This window comes from Nematolebias whitei, chromosome 21, assembly GCF_014905685.2.
Source record: "Nematolebias whitei isolate Nwh7 chromosome 21, NemWhi1, whole genome shotgun sequence".
NCBI classification, from domain to species: Eukaryota; Metazoa; Chordata; class Actinopteri; order Cyprinodontiformes; family Rivulidae; genus Nematolebias; species Nematolebias whitei.
The window spans coordinates 421,804-445,761 of NC_056518.1; the positions used below are offsets into that span (position 1 = coordinate 421,804).

The 23,958-nt window shown below is 43.7% G+C and overlaps 1 protein-coding gene across 1 annotated transcript in view; it reads right to left on the reverse strand.

The window, feature by feature from the left end:
- Nucleotides 1–1,262: 1,262 nt before the first annotated feature.
- Nucleotides 1,263–23,958, reverse strand: part of stag1a (stromal antigen 1a) — a gene marked incomplete in the record, with an annotated part of 37,004 nt that continues 14,308 nt past the window's right edge. The window contains 12 exon segments of the mRNA XM_037695143.1: nt 1,263–2,305; nt 2,725–2,805; nt 2,894–3,008; nt 3,082–3,198; nt 3,276–3,444; nt 7,769–7,971; nt 12,289–12,417; nt 12,514–12,662; nt 12,740–12,841; nt 13,039–13,178; nt 13,294–13,468; nt 13,567–13,659. Coding sequence (XP_037551071.1) covers nt 2,282–2,305; nt 2,725–2,805; nt 2,894–3,008; nt 3,082–3,198; nt 3,276–3,444; nt 7,769–7,971; nt 12,289–12,417; nt 12,514–12,662; nt 12,740–12,841; nt 13,039–13,178; nt 13,294–13,468; nt 13,567–13,659 — 1,497 coding nt within the window.

Genomic DNA, 23,958 nt, shown 5'->3' on the forward strand with positions numbered 1-23,958 from the left:
TGGCTACGGTCCACGACAGTGGATACTTGTGTTCCTGAGTGAGTCAGGGCGTGGCCGGTCGTACGAAAGACCTCCGAGGCCGAGCATAGTGGAGTCCACGAGCCATCCTCAAGCTCTCCACAGGGACAGAAATCTACCTTGCCCAAGAAAGGTCAACAACTGGAAAGGGACTAAGGAGTGAATATTATTCATCATGTAACCTCTTTGTAATCAAATGTAATCATTACTGTGCATACCGCTGTTTCCCTGCAAAGATTATTGATTAAAATAAAGTAAAATGTAAAATTCTGGATTCTTATTTCATCACCCTCTTTGTTCTTGGAAGTGCAAAACTTGATTCAGAGAAACAACAGAAGCACGGGAGGTTAACGGCTTATTAGCTTTTGATTATAAAACAACATCCAAGAGTCTAGCGCCTAGACTCTAAACAAAGCCAGATTGGTTAACAATTGCAACGCTAAATCAGGAGATGAGCTACCGTTAACTTGTGCTTCCTCGTCTGCTAAACGTCCCCACTCCTGCTGCTAGGTCGTGCGAGGCATGAGGTGAAACTTTGGGTGTGGTGCAAGGATCGTAGGTAGTTAACAGTCTGGGTGAATCCTCTCAACACAGCCTTAGACTAAAACTGTCCTAGGAAACGGCTACGGGTAACACCTGAGCCATAGGATTAGTTTTGATACCCGTTGGAGGAGAGGCTGCAGCGAGGGCGTGGCACGTGTCCTGTGTCTACCTCACTCGGGAAAGCAAAACAATGTCTTAAATCGTGTCCTGATAAGGACAAGGTGTAAAGAGATCTTTGTTGCAACACCACTATCCTCCCCTCATGGTCTTTTTCCTTTTTACTTCTAAAGAATAAGAGGCAATGTGCACTCCGTCCATCTTTCAGACGACTGTGCAGAATAAAATCTTGCTGTACTTTGTGGTGCACGATAATAAACTTGATGCTAAACTTGAAAAATAAAGCTGTATGACTCGCCAATTAAAAAGGAAAAATTATTTAAATTTAGGCAAAACAATGGTCAATATATTGATTACAAGTTTTATTTTATTTAAAAAAAATTCAAGTTCACAGAAAAACAAAAAAAACAAACGGGCTTTTAGAGTATTGTAGGGCAACACATGTCAACTGCACTGCAGAAAAGATGCAATTGATATTTACAGGACTGCCATAAAAAAAAGTGAATAAAGGTTGGAAATGATTGTTTACCCTAAAAGAGGGCAATTTAAAATATGGCTGAGAACATTCAAACACATCTGCCAGACAAAAATAAAACCCATCACAGAAGTGGATATAAAGAACAAATGTTGAACTTCTTGGATTTAACACTGTTCACGGGTGCAGAGAATGTAAAGCGACTCGTTGTGACCTGCTAAATGAACAAACAGATATTCTGCACTAATACTTCAATGTGTAACATTATAATCTGATCATACAGCGCTGACAAGCTGCTAATCTGAACCGTCGGATGATTTACAAGTGAGGGCAAAGGATGAAATATACTTTATGTAGGCCACAGTTTGGCAACAAACGTTATACATATTCATGAAATCAAACTGTACAGACAGACAGAAACAAAACACTCGATTTAAAACTTTAGTACTAAAGCTACAGAGTTGAAAATATGTTTATCTTTTTTAAAACTTTTTTACTTCAAAAAGTTGTTGGTTGGAGTGAGTGGGAGGAGTTCTAGTTTCTGTTAAAGATGTGCCTTTATTTGGAAATACATGTTTGTTACATGGCTTCCTTCAGGTCGGCCGACCACTGTCCATCCGTGTACGTGCGCCAGTACCATCATCACCACTTTACGAGCACATCACACACCACGTACAACAGAACAGAAAAACTAAACCAGTGGTCGCTAACAGAACACTTTCATACGGACCTGATGGCCATGTTGGATTTAACTAGAAGTGCAACACCGAGGGGGGGGGGCTGTACAGAGTGTCATGGTGCTCCATTTTGCCAAGCGAGCAGAGGTAACCAACCAACCAACTGTAAAAAGTGAGCACGCTCCTGGCTCCATCGTCATATCCACAACTATAACGAGCTACAGCGACAGGCTGCGGAGGAAGAGGAGGAACGGGACAAAGCCAGTGTGTGTGAAGAATGCTGGATGAGTCAGTACATCACTTCCTTCCACTGTGTCACAAAACAACAGACACCCTTTAACGCCTTTCTTCTTCTTTACAGTTTGATTGACAGGTGACTTGAACTGGACATTCTAAACTCCACCAGTTTCAGTTTTTTCCTGGTTGGGATGCAGGACTCACTCCTTCCAGATCAGAACATGGGCATGGTGAACCCCTGCAACAACAACAGGACAGAGCAGAAACGTTGGAAACAATCAACTTCCTCACAAGCAACAAGGTCAAGCAGCAAACTTGGCTGCACTTTATAAACTCTACTCCAAACAAGTTGTGAAGTTGTGCAGCTGGAGGAGCATATCGCTGGTTATTTAGCAACAGGTCAGGAAGAGGAGTTGGTACAAAAACTGCAGGCTGCATCTCAGGAACACGTCCACAAACCGCATCATTCAGAAACGCTGGTCTGAACCAACGCTTGTTTAAAATGGACTGAGCCAAAGTGGAAAACTTTCTGTGCTGGACTGAATTCAGTGTCGGAGTACATTTGACCTCAAGAACCTGTCACCAAGTAAAATGCTGCTTTCCTTCTAAAATGATTTTCAGAAACAAGTTTGGAAGGACAAAAGGTATGGCACATACCGACTCATCTTCTATCATCGCTGCTGAGTCAAAGAAGTCCGGTCTTAACTCGGCCCGTTCACGTCTGTTCCTCGATGGCGGCTGATAAGATAAAGGTTTGAACAAAAGGAACTTATTTGACTTTAATTAAAGTTATCTAAATGCATCTTGCATAAGAAGTATCACTGACCAGATCGATCACCATTGTATCTTCAAACTCCTCGTTCATGTCCTCTAGCTGCCCTCGCGATGACATCATCACGTCTTCAAAGATTGGCTCAGCGTCATCCTCCATCAGCCCGCGCCTAAAGAGCAAACGTCACTTTAAACAGGTGTGATAGAACATCTGGTAACATTTATGATGTTTTAATGTTTTACACTGTCTGCCGGACGCCTTGATTACTCCGCGACTTGATGTAGTTCATGCTTGTTCGGTCCTTCCTGGTTACCTCCTCCATCTTCTGCTGGCTGAGCCACGACATCTGCATCTGAGGACTGGAGACAAGTCTCAGATAAATCATGACACAGTTTACCAGTTCAGTGATACTGTGGAAAAATGACGAGGACTGTACTTGTGCACATAGTCGTTCTCTGATCCTGGCTCTGAGTCCGGGTCAGGCATGTGTTCTGCTGCTCTGTTCTCTCTGAGGACCGTTGAGGTGAGCTGAGGAGTCTGGAGCGCCCCTGGTGTTTGGAGGGTGTCATTTCTCATCATCCACGAGCTCTCCACACTGCTTTCTTCTGGAATCATGCCACAGACAGGAGACGGAGCAAACCGCTGTGTTAGGAGCATTTCTTTCCCTTGTAACCGAGGTTCCTACACATTTACAATTTCAAAATTTCAAACTCAGATTGACAGGTTTCAGTCCATTTTCAGTCCGTTGTTAACGTGTAAGTACAAACAATTAGACGAAACATCTTATTTCTTCCTCCATGACTGTACGTCTTAAATAACAGAACACAAGCTCACAGTAAATATGTTAAAGAGTATTTAGCAACTCTGTTAATAAAGAACAACTCTTAAATAGACTTTTGAAATATCTGCCTGAAGGAATAGTTATATAAATGTTCAACAATTTACAAAACGGTAACAGACGTTAGTGCCATGTTCTCAGGCAAACAACGCAATCCTTTCTTTGTGTATTTCTGCAGATGATGTGATGCTGTGCATGACAGATCTCTCTTGTAAATGAGTCCTGAGGCTCAATGGGATTAACCTGTATAGATAAAGGTTGAATGACTGACAGCTGCAGGTACATGTTACACTTATATTTCAATTCAATTTGTCACCATTTGTTCCACACAAAAATTGGTCCATGGAAAAAAAAAGAAGCCCACCTACATTACTGCACAGTTTTCAGTTAGCTGCGTTTACAAAATGTATCAAAATAATTATTAAAACTATGGCTAGCGTACATATTTTATACTAAACATAAAACAACTAAAAACTAACTAAAAAATTCACTATTTGACCCTTTTTAAATCCTTTTTTTTTGATTAGTAGAAACTAGAATAGTGAATGAAAAAAAAAAATGAAAAAAAAAAATAAAAATAACAGCCAGTAGGGAGCACAAGCCAGTGTATCTCTGGTTCTGGTCCCAAGCCCGGGTAAATGGTGAGGGTTTGTCACAACCATAATGTGAGTTCATCAAAGTGAAACCGTACCGGATCGGTCGAGGCCCGGGTTAACAACGACCGCCACCGGTGCTGTTGACAAACAGGGTGCCGGCGGAAATTGTTCTACTGTTAGTTGAAGACCACGAGGAGAGAAACGTGTCAGGAGACAGAGGAGAAGAGGAAAGTGACGAATGTAGGACTGAGGGTTGCAACTCTAAATGTGGGGACAATGACAGGCAAAGGTAGAGAGCTGGCTGACATGATGCTGAGAAAGAAGGTAGATGTTTTATGTGTCCAAGAGACCAAGTGGAAGGACAGCAAGGCTCACAGCACTGGAGCAGGGTTCAAACTGTTTTACTGTACCATGGTGTGGATAGCAAGAGAAATGGAGTAGGTCCTGCAGGAGGAGTTGGTAAAGAATGTAGTAGAGGTGAAAAAATGGGGCCGAGATGGGGTAGAGGTAGGGCAGCTGTCTTGGGACCAGAAAGTCGCAGTTAGACTCCCAGTCATTCCCACATGTCGTGGTGTCTCCGAGCATGAAACCCAATCCCTAATTGCTCCCTGGGCACTTACATAGTTGCCCACTACTCCACCTGGGTGTATCCCAGGTGTCAGGCCAGGAGTGGCCTATCGGGACGACCTGGAGAATTCCCGGTGGGCCGGTCTGATTTGTGGGCTGCAGGGCCGATGCTCCCTGTTTTTAAAAAAAAATCTTTTACAACTTTTTTTAACAACATATAACACAGATCACAGCTACCGCGCTTAGGGCTACATACTGAACCGAGGTTCTTTTATAGCACTGACCGAACTGCACCGGTCGGTGTATGTATTGAAACGTCACTCTTCTTTCGGTGTCAAGTTTCGGTATTGGCTGTAACGTGTCACGTGGTTTCAGCATGCAGGCTGGTAAAACAGCAGACATATGACAAACAGACTACACCCAGATTACACCCAGAGCTGTATAGAGCTGCTGTACCTAATCTATATATAATGTATGTCTATGGTGCTGGTGACGCCCACAGAAGGGATTGATGTGTGCAGCGCGTGTTGTCGAATGGCTTCAATTTATGAGCAGAAAGTTGCTCCGTGTTTTTCTGCAAGGAGAGAAGAGTTCAGCAGCCTCCCCCCACTCCTCCTCCTCTCAGCATTAAAGTCAGCCTGTGAGTAGAGCCTGAACGTCCTGATTCATTATCTCCATGACCGGACTCTTCATCAAAGAACTCTGAGGACGGCTCTGTGTCTGTGCTTCAGCTGGTGAGTTACGTTTGTTAGCGTAACTGCAACTTAACACGTACATCGCAGTGAAATAAACTATGATCCATGTAACTCTAACTTTAACATATTAGTGTGTAAATTTATTTTATCTATGTAGCTAGCTAAACTCAGAAGCTAAATAAAGATTGACAGTAACAGATAAAGCTTAGCTTGTAAAACTGCTCATCCATCCAGTCAGCTGCTTAAACAGTTCACTAATGTTCACTGTTTATGTTCATGTTCTCCTCACAGGAGGTTCTGACCCAGATGTGAGGACAGAGACAGACAAAAGAAAAGAAAAGTGAGGTGGGGGCCACAGGACAGTCACAAACTTTTGTTGTTAAAAGTTTGCTGCTTTTTCTACAGTGGAGCTGCATGTTGGAGGTAAATTAAACTGTAAAGGATGTTGTTGACCAGTTCAACCTTTATCTCTCAGCCTAGATAATGTTTTTTTGATCAATAAGAACACAACCGTGTTACTGTTGATGTTTTGTTCTCATGTCAATTAGGGAGATGATCAGAGCCCTAAACCCCAGAGAACCAGAGAAGATTCAGGAAGAGACACAGAGGAGCAGAAGTCTGCATCAACCCTACCTCAGTGAATCCAGTGACCTGCTGGTGGAATGTGAGGGACAATATGTCAAACTGGTAACCAGGTATCTGTGTGTGCAACAATCATCATCTACAGCCTCAGAGTGAACATGTTCTACTGCTGGAGACACCATCAGCCAGGAGCAGCTGGTTTGTATCCAGAGAAAACAGACATGTTGATGTTTCTGAAGAAAAACTGTTCAGTGAAAAGGTCCTCAGTGTGTAGCAGTGAACATTAGACACTGACGTGTCACTGGTTTGTAACTGGTCTTTTGAACTGGAAATTATTTGTTTGTTTTAATGTAAGAAAACTGCTTGGAATAGAAAAATATCAAAGTTAAAAAATAAAACTCACAATTTGTACTGTAATGTGTAACGTAATTTTATTCTTGTTAGAATTAATATTTATTACAAACTTGGTACCAAAAAAAAGAACCGTCCAGGAACCGACACCGAAGTGAAGGTACCGACACAGATTTTTTTTAGAAAGGTACCCAGCTCTAACCGCACTGCTCCTGGGCCGCCCCGACCTTCATTTATTCACGTCATCATCAATTTATCACTGCAGCAGTTGAGGAGCAGGGCCGCCCCACCTCCACTTTTAGTTTTGGTTTTTTTGTTACGTGCCCGGAGGTGACACACAAGTGTGATCAGTGGAAAGATGGAAGGGAGAAAAAGCAAGGGTGGTGCAGAGAAGAATTAAAAAGAGAAAGGCTCCGGAAACAGACGCGGCTAAATGTGCAAAAATTGGCACGTTTCACTCAAACGAGCTCCAGGTTTGTAGCTTTAAATGAAGATGATGAAACACGTAACACATGATGTTGAACTCTGCCTGCAAACCACCGTTCAAGTTCATTATCAATTCAATGAATTGTGTCATGTATGGCATTGTGACATAACATACTGTTAGATAATTTAAATAATATTATGATGTGACGCCACATAACTGAAACTTTGTTGTAGCCCTTAAGAGTCAGAGTCAGAAGCAAGATTCAGCCCCACCATCAAGCAGCAGCCATGAACCCCAAGCCCAGAGTGGGCAGGTAGGATTACTCATGGACTGAATAACACCAAAGTCCATGCTCAATAATCCAGGTATACAATCCAACATTTTTCAGTCAGGTCATCTGGACAGTTTCTTTTTTTGTGCTGAAACCTTTCGCCTTCGATCCAGAAGGCTTCATCAGTCAAGGAAACACACAACACAACTGATTCTTCCCCCAACATCTTACTCCAAAGTGGAACAAACCAGTTCTGCTTGTGATGGAAATGGCTGTAGTCAACACCTGTTTCCAAAAGAGGGAGGAGCATAGAGTGACCTATAAGAGTGGAGGAAGGAGTACGCAGGTCGACTACATTCTGTGTAGAAGAGGAAACCTGAGGGAGATTGGAGACTAAGGTTGTGGCAGGGGAGCATCAGAAGGTTGTGTGTAGAATGACTTTTGTTGCAAAGAAAGATATACTCTACTGTTTAATATTCATTTAAAGCTACTAAAGATGCTAAAACCTGTCTCCATACTTTACCATGACAGAACAGGAATATCTGTGTAACAACCAGTGGTCGGTCCAGCCCAACATGACAGAGTAAAAACCATCTGCTCACCTTCGATGCGTTTCTTGTGCAGAGGTGGTCTTCCTTTCTTGCTGCGGACTGAGCCGGTCTTGCTACTGGATCCTGATGTGATGGACATGTGGTCCTCGTCTCCGCCTGTCAGAAGACTGTTCCTGTAGGAGATGAGCGGTAGCCACACATCTTCCCGACGCTCCGACATCGAGTCTGACATGAACTTCTCCAGGTAAGAATGGCTATAGAGATGCAAAAGATTGCACAGTAAAATAATGCACTTTTGGACATCTCTTAAAAAGCAAGACTTGACAATAAAGCAGCCACACATTTATTTTTGTCTGTTTTCATTCAGTTCTTCTATTGAGTGCTGTCAATAAACAATCATTCCTGACAAAAACCTAAAAATCATTCTAATCTTTTGTTAATTTAATCATTTATTTTAAATGCAGGGTGGCACGATGGCGCCGTTGGTGGAGCTGCTGCCTCTCATCAAGCAGGTCGCCCTAGTTCAAATCCTGACCGGGGGCCTTTCTGGGTGGAGTTTGCATGTTCTCTACGTGCTGCGTGGGTTTTCTCCAGGTACTCCAGTTTCCTCCCACAGACCAAAAACATGCATGTTAGACTGACTGGTAACTGTTGGATTTGACATATTTTATATCTTCTTATATCTTCTTATATCTTAGGGCTTTCGGAGTAACCCTGGAGATAAAATCTGCTCCTGAGTGGCTGAACATGGTGTCACTCGGACCATCAAGAGGTTTTGACATCCAATCAGACTGCATTCTGATTACATGTAATATCTGCATACTTTAACTTTGTCTCAATTAAATCTTTAATACTAAGGTGAAGTGCTCCTGAAATTCTGTGCTCGGGTCATTTGAACACCACAAAACCCTTCATAACTCTAAATTGTCCCTAGGTGAGAGAGAGTGAATGGTTGTTTGTCTTGTTTGTCTCTATGTGTCCCTGTGATGGACTGGAGGCCTGTCCTGGGTGTACCCCGCATCTTGCACAGTGATTGCTGGACATGGACACCAGTGACCCCCGCGACCCAAAAAGGAAGAAGAGGGTAAAGATGATGGATGCATGTTTTAAATGCTTCTGTAACCTCACAGTTACTGCCCTCTAGAGTTCCTTAGGGGGAAATCTAAATTTAATTTATCATACAGTGGTCCCTCATTTATCACAGGGTTCTTTCTGTACCCTGACACCCCCCATAAGTGGAAAAACTGTGAAGTAGGGATCCAATAGTTCAAGTTCAGTAAACTTTGTCATGACATATGCCAGGCTGTAATCACAACAACAATTTAAATTTAAATACTGAAACAAAAACAAAAAATCCATTTATCCTTTATTTATCCAGGTAGTCTCATTGAGTCACGAGAACTCATTTTCAAGAGAGACCTGTTTTTTGGGGAGCAGATGGTGGGGGTTAAAGGCCTTGCTCATGGGCCCAGAGTGGGGAGAATGAGGGTGGGGGCAGGTGTGGGTGTTTCACCTTTTCCACCCACATTTTGATGTTGACTGTACCGGCAGTTGAACCTGTGACTTTTCGATCACAGGCTCATGTTCTCTAACATTTGTGCCACCACTCCCCAAAAATGAAAAAATTTCATTTTATTTTAGATTAATTTCATTCATACATTTTACTTTAGTTATAATTTTAGTTATTTTAAATAAATAGTCCATGCAGCATGGACTGTTTATTTAAAATATCACAGTATTTAAATTTAAATTGTAGAGAAGAGAAGTGCAACACCGAGGTGGTTAAAAAGTTCCTCGGTGGCAGGGCCCCAGGGGTGGATGAGATTTGCCAGGAGTTCCTTAAGGCTCTGGATGTTGTAGGGTTGTGTTGGCTTACACGACTCTGCAATATTGCATGGACATCGGGGGAAGTTCCTCTGGATTGGCAGACCGGGGTGGTGGTCCCCTATTCAAAAAGGGGGACCGCAGAGTGTGTTCCAACTACAGGGAGATCACGCTCTTAAGCCTCCCTGGTAAGGTCTATTCGGGGGTTCTGGAGAGGAGGGTTCGTCGGACAGTCGAACCTCGGATTCAGGAGGAGCAGTGCGGTTTTTGTCCTGGTCGTGGAACACTGGACCAGCTCTACACTCTCAGCAGGGTCCTGGAGGGTGCGTGGGGATTTGCCCAACCAGTCTACATGTGCTTTGTGGACTTGGAGAAGGCGTTCAACCGCATCCCTTGGGGAACCCTGTGGGGGGTACTCTGGGAGTATGGAGTACCGGGCCCTTTGATACGAGCTGTTAGGTCCCAGTACGACCGGTGTCAAAGCTTGGTCCGCATTGCCGGCAGTAAGTCGGGCTCGTTCCCGGTGAGAGTTGGACTCTGCCAAGGTTGCCCTTTGCAACCGATTCTGTTCATAACTTTTATGGACAGAATTTCTAGGCGCAGCCAAGGTGTTGAGGGGATCCGTTTTGGTGACCTGCTTTTTGCAGATGATGTGGACCTATTGGCTTCATCAGGTTGTGACCTACAACTTTCACTGGAGTGGTTCGCAGCAGAGCGTGACGCGGCCGGGATGAGGATCAGTTCCTCTAAATCTGAGGCCATGGTCTTGAGCCGGAAAAGGGTAGAGTGCCCTCTCTGGGAGGAGACCCAGAGGAAGACCCAGGACACGCTGGAGGGACTATGTTTCTCAGCTGGCCTGGGAACGCCTCGGGATTCTCCCGGAGGAGCTGGTCCAAGTGGCTGGGGAGAGGGAAGTCTGAGCCTCCCTACTTAGGTTGCTACCCTCGCGACCCGACCCCGGATAAGCGGAAGAAAATGGATGGATGGAGAAGTGCAGCAGGACATCAAAGAGATGTCACACAGCTTCAGCTCTGCAGCACAGAGCAGATATCTACTTACTGATCAATAACACTGAAACAACTGAACATAGAAGATCTAAAATAATTAAAAATAACTTTTAACACTTTTATATTTTGCGATTATGATGATTTTTATGATGTGACATACTTTGAATTTTAAGTTGAAAGACAAAAGTCGATTGGTGCATCTGGACAGCAAAGGGTTAAGCTGACACAGGAGAAATGTGTGTGTGGCAGAGGAGATCATGACAGGCTGCAGGAGGGAGCTTCTCCCTGCACTTGTGGGCTGCACACATAGTGCAAAAACATTTAAAATAACTCCAAAAAAGTTCAATCTGGTCCTCTGGACATTCAAAAAAACAAAACAAAGCAAAAAAAAAAAAAAGTAGAAATGTTTCTTCTTTCGTCCGAGAGACTTCTTCAGTCTGAGGTGCTGTTTTCAGCTCAGTCTCTTAAATAGCACCTTCTCAGAGTGGATCAACCAGTTTGCTGCTGACAACCAGAACCAGCTGATCATATGATCAAGAAGGACCATCAGCCTAACAATGGATCATTAGCTAGTATCACTCAGCCCTCTGTGAACAGTAAACAGCCATCAGGTGCTAATGATCCATTGTTAGGCTGATGGTCCTTCTTGAGCATGTGAGCAGCTGGTTCTGGTTGTCAGCAGCAAAACTGGTTGATCCACTCTGTGAAGGTGCTATTTAAGAGACTGAGCTGAATACAGCACCTCAGATTGAACTTTTTTGATTTTTCTACCTGGATTATTGAGCAGCATCAGGATATTTAAAATAACTTATTTTAAATAAACAACCCATGGCTCATCCATCAATCAGCCAATTGTGTCATGTCCAATCTTATTTTGAAAAACCACGATAAACGAACAGCAAAGTGGCGAGGGACTACGGTATTGTATTTTTTGGATCCCATATTTATTCTATGCTTTGCTTTTTTTATTTCACCTCTGTCGCTATTGTTCTATTGTGTCCAAAAAATAGTTGTAGATGTAAAGAGCAACAAAACACTTGCATGTGGAAACTGTGCGTGACAGAGGAAAATATTTAGTAGAGAAAGTAGTTTGTCATGCAGGCTGAAGACTCGGGTGCTCCGGGGTTGAGAACTGCTGACTCCCGATGGATTCAAGCTGGACCTCAACAGCAGCTGCACTGTGCTGCACGAGCTCAGTGGTCTACCCAGTTCAATAAAGGCTGAAAATGAAACACAAACTGGTCCAAGTAGAGTTTTGGAAAAAAATAAAATAATATATAATTTTTTTAAAATAAAATAATAAAATCTGACTGACACATGCAAATCTGACCAAAAACAAGACATCATTTTCAGTTTCCGGTTCTGGAGGGTCCAGTGAGCAGGATGGTCTTGTCAAAGCTCCAGACTGAATTTTTAAACTAAATTATCAAAATATTTTCTGGAAGTACTAATGGGGGGAATGTTAATTTTGTTCCACCCAAATTGCCATAAAATACATATTTTTTCTATAAAAAATAACTAAAGTAAAAAGAATCTGTGGAGTTTTATTATTTATTTTTCCAGCTAAAATCCCTTAAGGATTAAAAATGTTTAAGAAGCCATTTCAGTAGGATATTTTTAGTCTGAGCGAGACTGATTACAGTGGAACAACAACAGTATTGAAGCAGTAAAGTAAGGTCCCTGTAAGAAACACTTATTGATGTACAATGGAAGGTGTGGGTTCCGTTAGGGATAACTTACACTGTCTTCTTGTCTTGACGGATTAGTTTGGAGGAGAATTCACTCAGGACTTCCAGGAAGGCCAGGTTGAGAGGAGGAAACTCTGGTCCTCGAGGATTCTGATATTTAAAGGCAAACTCTATTCCATCCCTGACATGACAGAAGGAAAAACAAGACAAAAACTAAACACTAAGCACGGCAGCTTTCAGTTATCTGACTCTGTGTGGAGAACAGGACTCATCTTACTTGTGCAACGTTGCAACAGCTTCTCTGGTCTTGATCTGATCAAGGCCAAAGGTGAGGGCGAAGCGGCGGGCCAGCTCCTTGATGCCACTCACGTGAGACGATGTTCGGTCCAGGTTGGGACCCTGATCTTGAAGGAGCTCGTTGAACAGCTGTGACACACACACACACACACGTTTGTAACACACTATGAAAACAAACCATGTGTGTGGGGCTGCAGAGCGCTCACCTGCTGCAGACTGAGTATGAGCGTCTTGGCACAGAGAATCTTATCCGTCTGTCTGGTTTTACTCAGAGTTTCTTTAATGATGTCACCGTAATCATTGTAGTACTAAAAACAGATCAAATGCAAATGAAAATTATTATTTGAAGAAGAAAAAAAATCTTATTTTTCAGAGAAAAAAGTATTTATTTGAATAAACTCACTTGTGTTACCTCCTCAGTCTTCAAAAATATAATTTAACTCCATGCATAGTTTTCAATTTAATTAACTACTTGATAAAATGTAATATATGCAAACTAAAAGACCTTCATGTAGTGTTTGAAGATGTCAGCAGCAGCAGGCATATCTACGATGTCATAGATGATGAGTTTGCAGAAAGCTGCAAGCAGATTTCTCCTCTTATGGAGAGCCTCAATCTTGTTGGCCTCGTCCTCTTCGTCTCCCTCTGCACACACACAGGAAAGGATGAGGAGAGGAAGAGTCTCCACTCATCTCATACACGATTGTTGTGACAATTAAAATCCTAGCATTCCTTGAAGAAATGCAACCATGTTTCGCACCCATGCTCTGGTTCTCATCATCCTGGTCGATAAAGACGTGGTCTAGGACAAAGTTCAGCAGCTCGTTCTGCAGAGTGCCGTCTGGGTTGAAGACGAGGGGCTGTAGGCCATCCCTACCCCCAGAGACCAGCTGGTGACTGAAGATCATCAGCAGGTCGCAGAGAAGCATGAATGCCTGAATGAGAGATGGCAAACAAAAACTAAAATGTGACTCAACAGCTAATTTTCTGTCACTCCACAAAGACTTTGCTCTGTGTTCAACTCTTCTGTCACCTGTTCTTTGACCGGTGTGTTGACGTTGGACAGGCACTGCTGACACACAGCCAGAAAAGACTTGACCACTCTCCTGAGAGCTACGAGGTCATCCTGCAAAAACACAAAGCATCATTCCATCGTTAGCAACGAGTCCCAGACACTGAAGGCTGGAGCAGAGATCAACACACCTGCACACCATCAGTCGGTTCTCTAACCACGCTCAGTGAAAATTAGAGGCTTTAATCCACTTCAGTTAGAACAGTAAAGAAAACACTTTACTCTTTTATTGTCAACTTATTACCAGGCCACCACTGGGTACTGCAAGTTTTAAATGACATGTAGTAGATGAATGCTTAAAGACATCTCTAGGTCTCTCTGGCCAGTTGACGATGGTTAAACAGATTTTTCTTATTTCTTGAGAAAAAAAAAACAGGTCTAACAGGTCTCTCTTGTAAATGATTCCTCGAGGCTCAACGAGACTAACCTGTATAAATAAAGGTTGAATGAAAAAGTTGGATTAAGAACCCTTAATAAGACAACGATTGCTCCGAGTTGATTACCAGGATACAGCTCAGTGAGTTTCTTTAGTTTGTTTGTCCTGATTGTTTTAGTGTTTATAATATTTGCTGTGGTCATTGTACTGTGACAGAACAGTGTGAGCCGTGTTATGACACATTATATCGCATCACATGTGGTACATGAGGTGGAATGAAATTGTGTACTCAAGGTCCCAGTTACACCCAAAAATAGCAAAAATATAAAGTATAAAAAGGAACTGTACACAAGGATCTAAGATATACGCTAAACACTAATAATGTAAAACAATATGGTGTATTAAACAGCAGCCTGAACATGAGTCTGTTGTGAGCAGATGGTTTGAATTCAGCAGCTTAAAGGCAAGAGATCAGCAGCATGGATAATCAGCAGCACAGATAAAGTCACATATCACCAATTAAAGTGTCATTACAGTGATTTTTTTCTCCGTACAGTGATTCTCCTGGTTAGAGATTCATGAGTCTAACAGCCTCAGGGTAGAAGCTGTTCCTCAGTCTAGTGGTTCTACACTTAATGCTCCTTAACCTCCTTCCTGAGGGGAGTGGGGCAAAAAGTGTGTGTGCTGGGTGAGTGGAGTCCTTCATGATGCAGGTGGCCCTCTTCCTGCATCTGGAGGTGTAGATGTCTGTGATGGTGGGGAGACTGACTCAAACATCTTCTGTGCAGCCTTCACCACTCTCTGCAAAGCTTTTCTTTCTGCAGCTGTGCAGCCTCCATGCCACACGTTGATGCTGGAGCACAGGATGCTCTCCACTGCACACCTGTAGAAGGAGATGAGGACTGAGCTTCCAGACCAGCTCGTCTCAGCCGTCTGAGGAAGTAGAGTCTCCGATGAGCTTTCTTCATCAGGCTGGTAGCATGTGCAAACTTTACAATGTGACAGCCTGGATGGGTAGGTGCAGTCATATGTAAGCAGAGTGAACAGGAGGAGGCTCAACACACAGCCTTGAGGAAACCCAGTGCTGAGGGTTATGGTGGAGGAGAAGTTGTAGATGGGTGAGAGCAGTGTGGACCACAGAGGAGATGGCATCTTCTGTTGCTTGATTCTTACGCTATGGGTCCTCGTTGATGTTGATGGTAGCTTTACCCACATCAAAGCAACCAAGACTTTAGAACCTAGATCACTGAATGGCGGACTCCGGTCCAAATCCGGACCAAAATGATGTCTCATGCGGATCCGAACCTTGATTTTACAACATTAGTTCAGTCGGTGATGTTTCTATTTCTTTGTGAACTAATCCATTCCACTTGATTAATATAATACTCAAACCACTAAAATTCCCCTCCAGGTTTTCCTGGTTGTGTACATCTCTCCACACAGCATGCAGTGTTTCTCAGAGATCGCTCACAGCTTGAGCTTCACTCAGCTGAGACACATCTGTGTCGCTCGCCAGCTTAGCGAGTTCAGTGCGGGCAGTTGTTGACCGGGGGTTAGGATCATAGACCTATGCTTTAGAGAAGTGGAGCTCTGCATTTGTAGCATGTTATCTTAGCAGTAACTGTGACTCTGTCAGACGCTGCAGGTGTAAGAGACGCTGTGTGTTCAGGTGCATTAAAGTTGAAATGTCTTTAAACCCCCACACCTTATTGTCCTCAAGCTTCGTGAGAAACATCATTTAGATGAGGAGTGTTGAACACAAGTAAAAATGTCCATTGGTAATGATTTTTTTTAAAAACACAAATAGTATCGACCTGACGCTCTGTATTAAAGTGTATTTAAGTTAAAATGTCTTTAAAACCCACAGCTGAATTTACACAAACTTGGTGAGAAACATGTTTTAAATGTGTGGAATTAAAAGAAATCTAGGTGAAATGTTTTTTGAACACTGGTGCATGTGTGTGGGCATGCGTGCACATGCACACGCACACACACTGCTACCCCCCCCCCCCTTACAGATGCTTCTGACGCCTTTCAAGTCAAGTTATGTGATTTAAACGATGATGTGAAACATCACATATTATTAAAGTTAGCTGAAGATACCAGGTTTAATTTTTATTTATTTATTTATTCAACACCAAAAACTGTAAGTGACACAAACACTGATAAGAAAATTGAACACACTATTAAAAACACAGTAACCAAACTGTAAACTACATGAACTATATATCACATTCAGTGTTTCCCCTAGATAACTTGCCATAGCGGGGCGCTCATCTCGTCCGTGATTTTTTTTTGGGGGGGTGGGGGTAGCTGGAATGGAGACTTCTCCTCAGCTGCGCAGTGCGCTGTTTAAACCAACAGTTTTGGGGGACACAGCCGCGTGCTGTTTGTACTGACAGTTTTAGAGCAGGGTGTGTGAGAGGAGAGACATATCTCAGCCGCACACTGTCTGAACAGACAGTTTGGTTTTTTTGGGTGGGGGGTGGGTCGGTGTAGGGGAGAGACAGACGCACATCTGAGCCGTGCGCTGTTTGTACCGACAGTTTTCGAGTGGCAGGGGTGCGTTCAGCGTGAGGGTTCAGCGTGAATACCTTTAGCGTTTTAGCTAGTGCACCTGCATTGCGAGCCACTAGTTTAGCGTTACGTCAGTGCAGACAGGTGGGTGGGGTTCGGTAGGCAGGGAGCTCAGTTCTGTTGACGGGGCGGGGCGCCCCACTTGTATAATGGTAGAGGAAACACTGACATTAAATTGTTGGACTTCCGGACCTTGGCCTCATGAAATTTTGTCTGACTGGACCTCTTTAAATTATAATTGAATGCCCCTGCTTTAAAACATAAGGCATTTGAAGCATTTAGCAACTATCAAGTGAGGGCTACTGGCCGGTAGTCATTCAGACCAGTCACTGCAGAACTCTTTGGAACTGGGATGATGGTGATGGTATTCAGGCAGGTGGGAACAGTTGCCAGGGTGAGGGAGGAGTTAAAGATGTCAGCCAGCACCTCGCAAAGCTGATCAGCACAGTCTTTCAGCACCCTCCTTGGGATATTGTCTGGGCCAGTTGCTTTGTGAGGATTAATCCTCCTGAAGGTCCTCCTTACTTCTGCTGAGGAACTCCTCTTCCGGTGGTGAGGTGAGTCTGGTGCTGGGTGATGTATTTGGGTCTTCAAAGTGAGCATAGAACCTGTTAAGAGCATCAGGCCTGTGCCCTGAGACAACTTTGTTGTGATTTGGCGCTATATAAATAAATTGAATTGAAACTAAACTAAACAGGCAGTGATGGGTCCCTAAGGCATTGTGCACCTCTGCTTATATAATCTGTGATGCCCTTAATGCCCTTCCACATGCTCCATGGGTCCTGTGAAGAGAACATTCCCTGGATCTTCCATGCATATGTGGCTTTGACCCTCTTAATACCAGCAGCCAGCTCTTTCCTTGCCCTCCCCTGTTCCTGTGAGTTACCAGACCTGAAGACAATATCCCTGGCTTTCAGCAGGGTATGGACCGGTGCATTCCACCAGGGTTTCAGGTTCAGGTAGCACTTCACAATCGTGCTAGTGGTGACATGTTCAGAACACTTGCTGATTGATATACAGTGCCTTGTGAAAGAGAGGTCCTCGGTGCCTTCTGCAGTGCCTGCTGTTGAAAGAGGAGTATAACAGTTTTCCTGAAAGAAGGCTGCTCACTGCCTTTCATTTAAAATATATATTTTTTGTTAATCCAGCCTGGATTTATGAGTTGCTGTTTAAATAGCAAATTCTGGTAAATTAAACGGCTTAAAAAAGCGTTTGAAAACTAAAGTTGCTGTGAGACTTTTAGAAAAATTGCAGGGTTATTAATTTTAAGTGCATTTGAGTAAAAATAATGCTGAAATGGCCTGGTTCATTGTATCTGTTACAAAATAAGCACATTAAGTAACTAGCTCAGGATGCATTTACTTACAATATTAATGGGGTAAGGTCTAAACACAGGGGCCCATTTATTGGAAAGTTGGCTTATAACAGTACTGTTGATTGAACCCAGAGCTAAAATAGTGTATAAACGCTCACTGCTCATTTAAATACAAATATTTACTTGTTAAAAACTTTAAAGTTGGCAACTGTTTAACCAGATAAGTGCTGAACAGTGAATAACCATGGCAGATGTGACAGAAAAGAATATTACTCCTTGTGAGGGGAAGGACTGGTTGGAGAGAGCGTTAACGCTGCTAACAGAGTCCTTACATCCATATGGTGAACAGGTGGACAGCATGAACTCAAAAGAGTTATTGGACGAGCTGAAGGATGTTGCAGAGTGTGTCACTTCCACAGCCAGAACAAAGTCAAGCTATGACCAGCTGGCTAAGTTAGCGCTCTTGTTGAAAGCAACATTCTATTTTGAGGCAAACAAAGCTGAAGCCCTTGATAAAAGGTTAAACAACGAAACAGAGGAGTATCTAAAGCTCAGGGCACAGTCTAAATTGGATAAGGAGACCTGTGCAAATGAGTTAAAACGTGAGAGAGAGCTCTCACAAACTCAGCTGTCATTACAAGCTCACTCATATGAGGAGAAGATGAGGGAGGGACAGATTAAGTGCCAAACACTGTGTTCAGACAACGATGCACTACAACAACAGTTGCAGCTCACATCAAAAGATCTGGACGAGTGCAGATTGGAAAAGGCAGCGTTAGTCCAACAAGGCGTGCGTTTACAAAGTGAATGTCATACATCACAGGAACGCTTAAAAGCCTGTGAGGCGAAACTAGCCGCTGCAACAAATGAGATTTCTGACGTGGGGCAAGGTTGTCTGGAACTCAAAGACGAACAAGGTCAGAGTCCAGGTCACCCACCACCACCTCAGAAGGATTTTGCTGTACCTCCTGCTCTTAATCCACTTCCGTCACCTCCACATGTGTCCAGCGACACACCTCCACGTGCCATTTTGGTTCCTACGATACCGATAATACAGCCTTTGCTCCAAATTTCGGATTTGCACAAAATAGCAAAATATGTCCACCGCTTTGAGCCAGGGCCGTTGGGTTCAACTGACACTAAGGCCTATCTGAACAACCTTGACTTCCAATTAAGAAGCTATCCCAACGCTACAGTTGAGGATAAAGTAGGTTTGATCAGGCTCACTTCATCCAGGACGGTGTTTTCCTTCATAGAGCGTCAACCTGATGCCACAAGAAAGGATTACCGCCTGTTATGTGCTGCTCTTATGAAAGAGTATTCCCCTTGCCCGGGACCTGGCGGTTATTCAGCCGCCGACAAGGTCATGCAAGGTAAGAATGAGCACCCCAGGGCATATTATTCCAGGATTTTGCAGGCTTATTTTGGTTACAGGAACGAGGCCAACATGGAGGAAGAACCGTTTAAGTACATGTTCAGCAAAAATCTCCACCCTGACATAAGGATGTCAATGCAAATGATGGCTAATTTCAAAGGGAAATCCATCAGTGAGATAAAAAGTTGTGCTGTGAATGTTTTTGAAGCACGTTCACAGGCCAAAACACCCATTGAGGTGTTCCCAGGTGTGAGGATTCCTGCCCAGTCATTAGAATTGGAAGGGATGAGAGCTTCGACTCCCCCTCCCAAAAAAGGCGAGAGGAAACGAGGTTTCCCAGAAGCCAAACTGCAACAGGTGAGTGCCCCCTGGTCCAGACGAGATCCTAAATGGTTTCACGAGGAACCAGAGGATGAACGGATGTACCAGAAGGGGGGCGAATGCCCTAAGGGTAAAAGTATGGCACCAAGAGTGGCCCATACAACCAGGGATCCCACTGGGAACCCCAAAGGGGGGGGGGGGGGACTGTTTCCCTACCACGTCAGGCTGAACAGCCTGAGACGAAAAAGAAACAGGAGCACGTCCAGAAAGAGAACCGCAGTCCTCTGAGCTCGGACGAGACAGACAGGGTGCGTCGGTTGTTGGACTTGTTGGAAGGTGTTGCCACGGACAAACAACCTAACGCTTTGTTTGGCAATATCATTGCTGATAAGTCAGAGCACACAGACAACACCGTTACTGCTGTCAGAGACAGTCACCATGATGCTGTTGTTGTAAACTCTGACACGCCCTCACCTGAAAAAGGGGGGGGGGGGGTACAATCACACGTCACCGACTGTGACCCGTCACAAACTGAAACCTCAGAAACAGCAACGGTTGTGCTAACGGTTCAGTCAAAACAGGGTGACACAAACAACAACGTTGCCGCTGTCATGGACAGCCACCAGGACCTTGTTGTTACAAACAATGAGAGCCCCTCAACACATGGTGAGCGGGTGATCTCATACATCAATGACGGAGGCCCGTCAAAAGCCGAACTCTCAGGAGCAGCAGCAACTGCACCAACAGTTCGGAAAAACCACGACTACACAGGTGAAGGTAGACGTGAAAAGAACCGTCGGCCAAAACCTCCAAGGTTCCTGTGTAACCTGATCAGAAAGGGGGTCGCTGAGAAAGCTTACCTGTCGATCACACTTGAAGGGGTCGTCACACATGAAGCCCTACTGGATGGTGGAGCCGACATAACTATTATGTCAGTCAAACTGTTCGAGGAGCTCAGGACTGCCGCTAACGGTGTTCACAGGGGAATACCTCTCATAGAATGTGCTATAGGGCTGCAGGGCCTCGCAGAGGCGAAGACAACCCTAACAGCTATAGCTATGGTTCACATGCAGGTTGGCGAGATGACACTATACCACCCGGTATATGTGTCTCCGGTTGACTCATTCTCATTTTTGGTCGGCCAGGATTTTATAAATCGCTTTGAGGCGATTATAGATTATGGTACACAGACAATGTGGGCTAGAGTGAGCAAACCCCTGCCAATATCCATGCCTCCTGAGACAGTCACGGACTGCCCAACAGCAGGCACCGCAGAAGGTACTGAGGACCTCTCAGCAGAGAACACAGTCCCGGTAAGTTATCCTTCAAAAGCATGTGAAACCAAAAACACCCAACCGGTGAACCCAACTCTGACTGAACAAGTAAGCCTCCTCTGCGAGCTGAGACAGTCAGGGCCCACCGGATACTACCTGCCATTGGTAGTTAAAGGTGTAGAGATCCAAGGATCCCACACCAAAGAGGCTGTACTGTCGCCGGGGACAGATAAACCAGCTATCAAGGACGGAGCCGTGGACGGCCCTCAGTGGTCCTCTGACCCCTCCGGGCTGCTCGCAACTCTGTCAGTACAACCTACAGCCGAGGTAATGGCAGTCACACGTGCACAGGCTACAGCCAAGTCGGCTGACAACACAGTCTCTGTACAACACGTGCTGACTGACCCTGACATCATCCAACTTCAGAAGTTGGATCCTGCAATAAACTCAATGATGCTGTCTTTGACTGACCCAGAGAAAAACACTCTGTCCGAAGCAGACCTGGATTCCAATCCAGACCTTAAAGCCCTCTTTCAGCTGCGCAAACAGCTAAAACTACTCAAGGGCATCCTAACTTTTGCTCATGGAGCGACGTCCTCACCCATGTTCGTGGTCCCCCATGACCAAAGGGGGGTGACGTTAGTTAGGGTGATGTTACCAGACGCGATAACGTGATCAAATCTGACATTCAGAGTGAGTGACACACCGAAACGTCGTTTTCTAGTTGCTTAATCACTACTTTTGTCAATGTTGAAACGTGTTTTTCTGGTTGCTTAGTCACTATTTCTGTCGATGTTGAGACATCGTTTAATTGGTTTTTGGTATTGTTTCTGAACACCCCCAGCAAGAATGAATTTTGTGTGTACTTTAGTTAGAGACTAAGAGGACTTTAACTATGCCAACATGCAGTTCATTTGTTAGACATTCGGAGGTGTAAGTTCATGTTGGAATTCATCCCCATGGACAGGCAATGATTTCCAAAGGGGGGACTGTAGTGAACTAGGCCTCCGACCAAAACCTGCCTCTGAGGACCTTCATGGGACAGGAACTGTTATTTCATTGATTTGAATCCAGAAATACAAATTAGCTCATACAGAGACTGTCTAATTGTATCCTGAAGTAATCAATTGAAAGAACACTCTTCTTTTATATTATCATCACTATTTTACAATATCTTGATAAATCAAAAGTGTGTTTAGTTCATACCATTTCTAAATGTTGAAGTGAACCACTCATATTAAATCAACTGTGAAACAGTTAATGATTTTTTTAATGCTCATTTAAATTAGAAATCAAGTTAAATGTCTATTTTACAAAGTAATTATGCATTTTTGATCTTCTGTCTAAATGAGAAGTAGTGATGTCGGTCGAAAGTCGGGAGGGAAGTTATTGGAACGAAGTGTCGTGTTTTTAAAACTCTCAGACAGTAAATAAGAAAATTGGCACCTGTAAGTCTGTCATTTCTCCGAAATATTTCTCTGTCTGTTCCTAAAACATTCCTGCTGTTTTCTTGACTTGTAATGACCCTCTGACATCACTAGAACCACCCCCCTGTTGGTTGCTTCAACCAATCAGGACGTACTAAAGTGACCGGAAGCAGAACTCTTTAAAAGTCGACACTTCCTGGAACTATTCAGTTCTTCTGGAGTAGGGTTCTTCAGTTCTGGAGTTCTGGAGTGCTGGGTCTTGAGTTCTCAGTCTTCATGGAGTTTTACACTTCTGAGTGGAAACTCTGAAAGGACTCACAGATGCTTGCTGAGAGTCCACCTGGGCATAAATGCCCTACAACTTCGAAGGGAGCTGAGCCTGTTTGTTGAACGGATAAGTGACACGACTTCGGAGGATTCTCACCCATCCTTACCGGAGACGATGAAAGGTCGCGTTGAAATGGACTCCTGTTCCTGAACGGAGGTATCCTGGCAAAGGTAACGAGTCGTGACGCGAAGTGTACCGGAGGTGAGCTGGTATTGAAAGGAGCGTGCCATCCTAGTCCGAACGGACACTCCCTTTAAACATCTTCCTTCAAACTCTCCCTTTAAACTCCTCCATTTTTCCCATCTTTAAACTTCTATCTTGCCAGTAATTAACCTAGATGCCTTCAGAAATATCTGTTGTTTTTATTAAGTAAAACGTGCCAAGTTTTATTAATCAGAACCAGTTCAGCTAATCAAGTGTACAATGTTTTGATGTTAAATTTTGATTCTGTTCAATAAATGACCACATTTATTTTGATGGGTCAAAGAAAATTAACGTCTCATGTTACTGATTAAATCATCTACGCACAGTTACCTCGGTCACATGCCTGTAATTAGCTAGAAAAAGAGAGAACCCGTTATTTAAATATAATTGTAGTGAGGGTACAGCTAACCTAGCCCTTAGAACACTACATATTCATCATCCTCGAACTTTTCAACCTTTTGCCACATTTCAGGCTTCAAACATAAAGATATAAAATTTTAATTTTTTTGTGAAGAATCAAAAACAAGTGGGACACAATCGTGAAGTGGAATGAAATTTATTGGATGTGTCAAACTTTTTTAATCTGGAATAAGGAGAAGACTGATCAGAGATGCAGCCAAGAGGCCCATGATCACTCTGGATGAACTGCAGAGATCTACAGCTGAGGTGGGAGAGTCTGTCCATAGGACAACAATCAGTCGTACACTGCACAAATCTGGCCTTTATGGAAGAGTGGCAAGAAGAAAGCCATTTCTCAAAGATATCCATAAAAAGTGTTGTTTAAAGTTTGACACCTGGGAGACACCAAACATGTGGAAGAAGGTGCTCTGGTCACATGAAACCAAAATCCAACTGTTTGGACACAAAGCAAAACAGCTCATCACCCTGAACACACCATCCCCACTGTCAAACACGGTGGTGGCAGCATCATGGTTTGGGCCTGCTTTTCATCAGCAGGGACAGGGAAGATGGTCAGAATTGATAGGAAGATGGATGGGGCCAAATACAGGACCATTCTGGAAGAAAACCTGTTTGAGTCTGCAAGAGACCTGAGACTGGGACGGAGATTTATCTTCCAACAAGACGATGATCCAAAACATAAAGACACATCTACAATGGAATGGTTCACAAATAAACGTATCCAGGTGTTGGAATG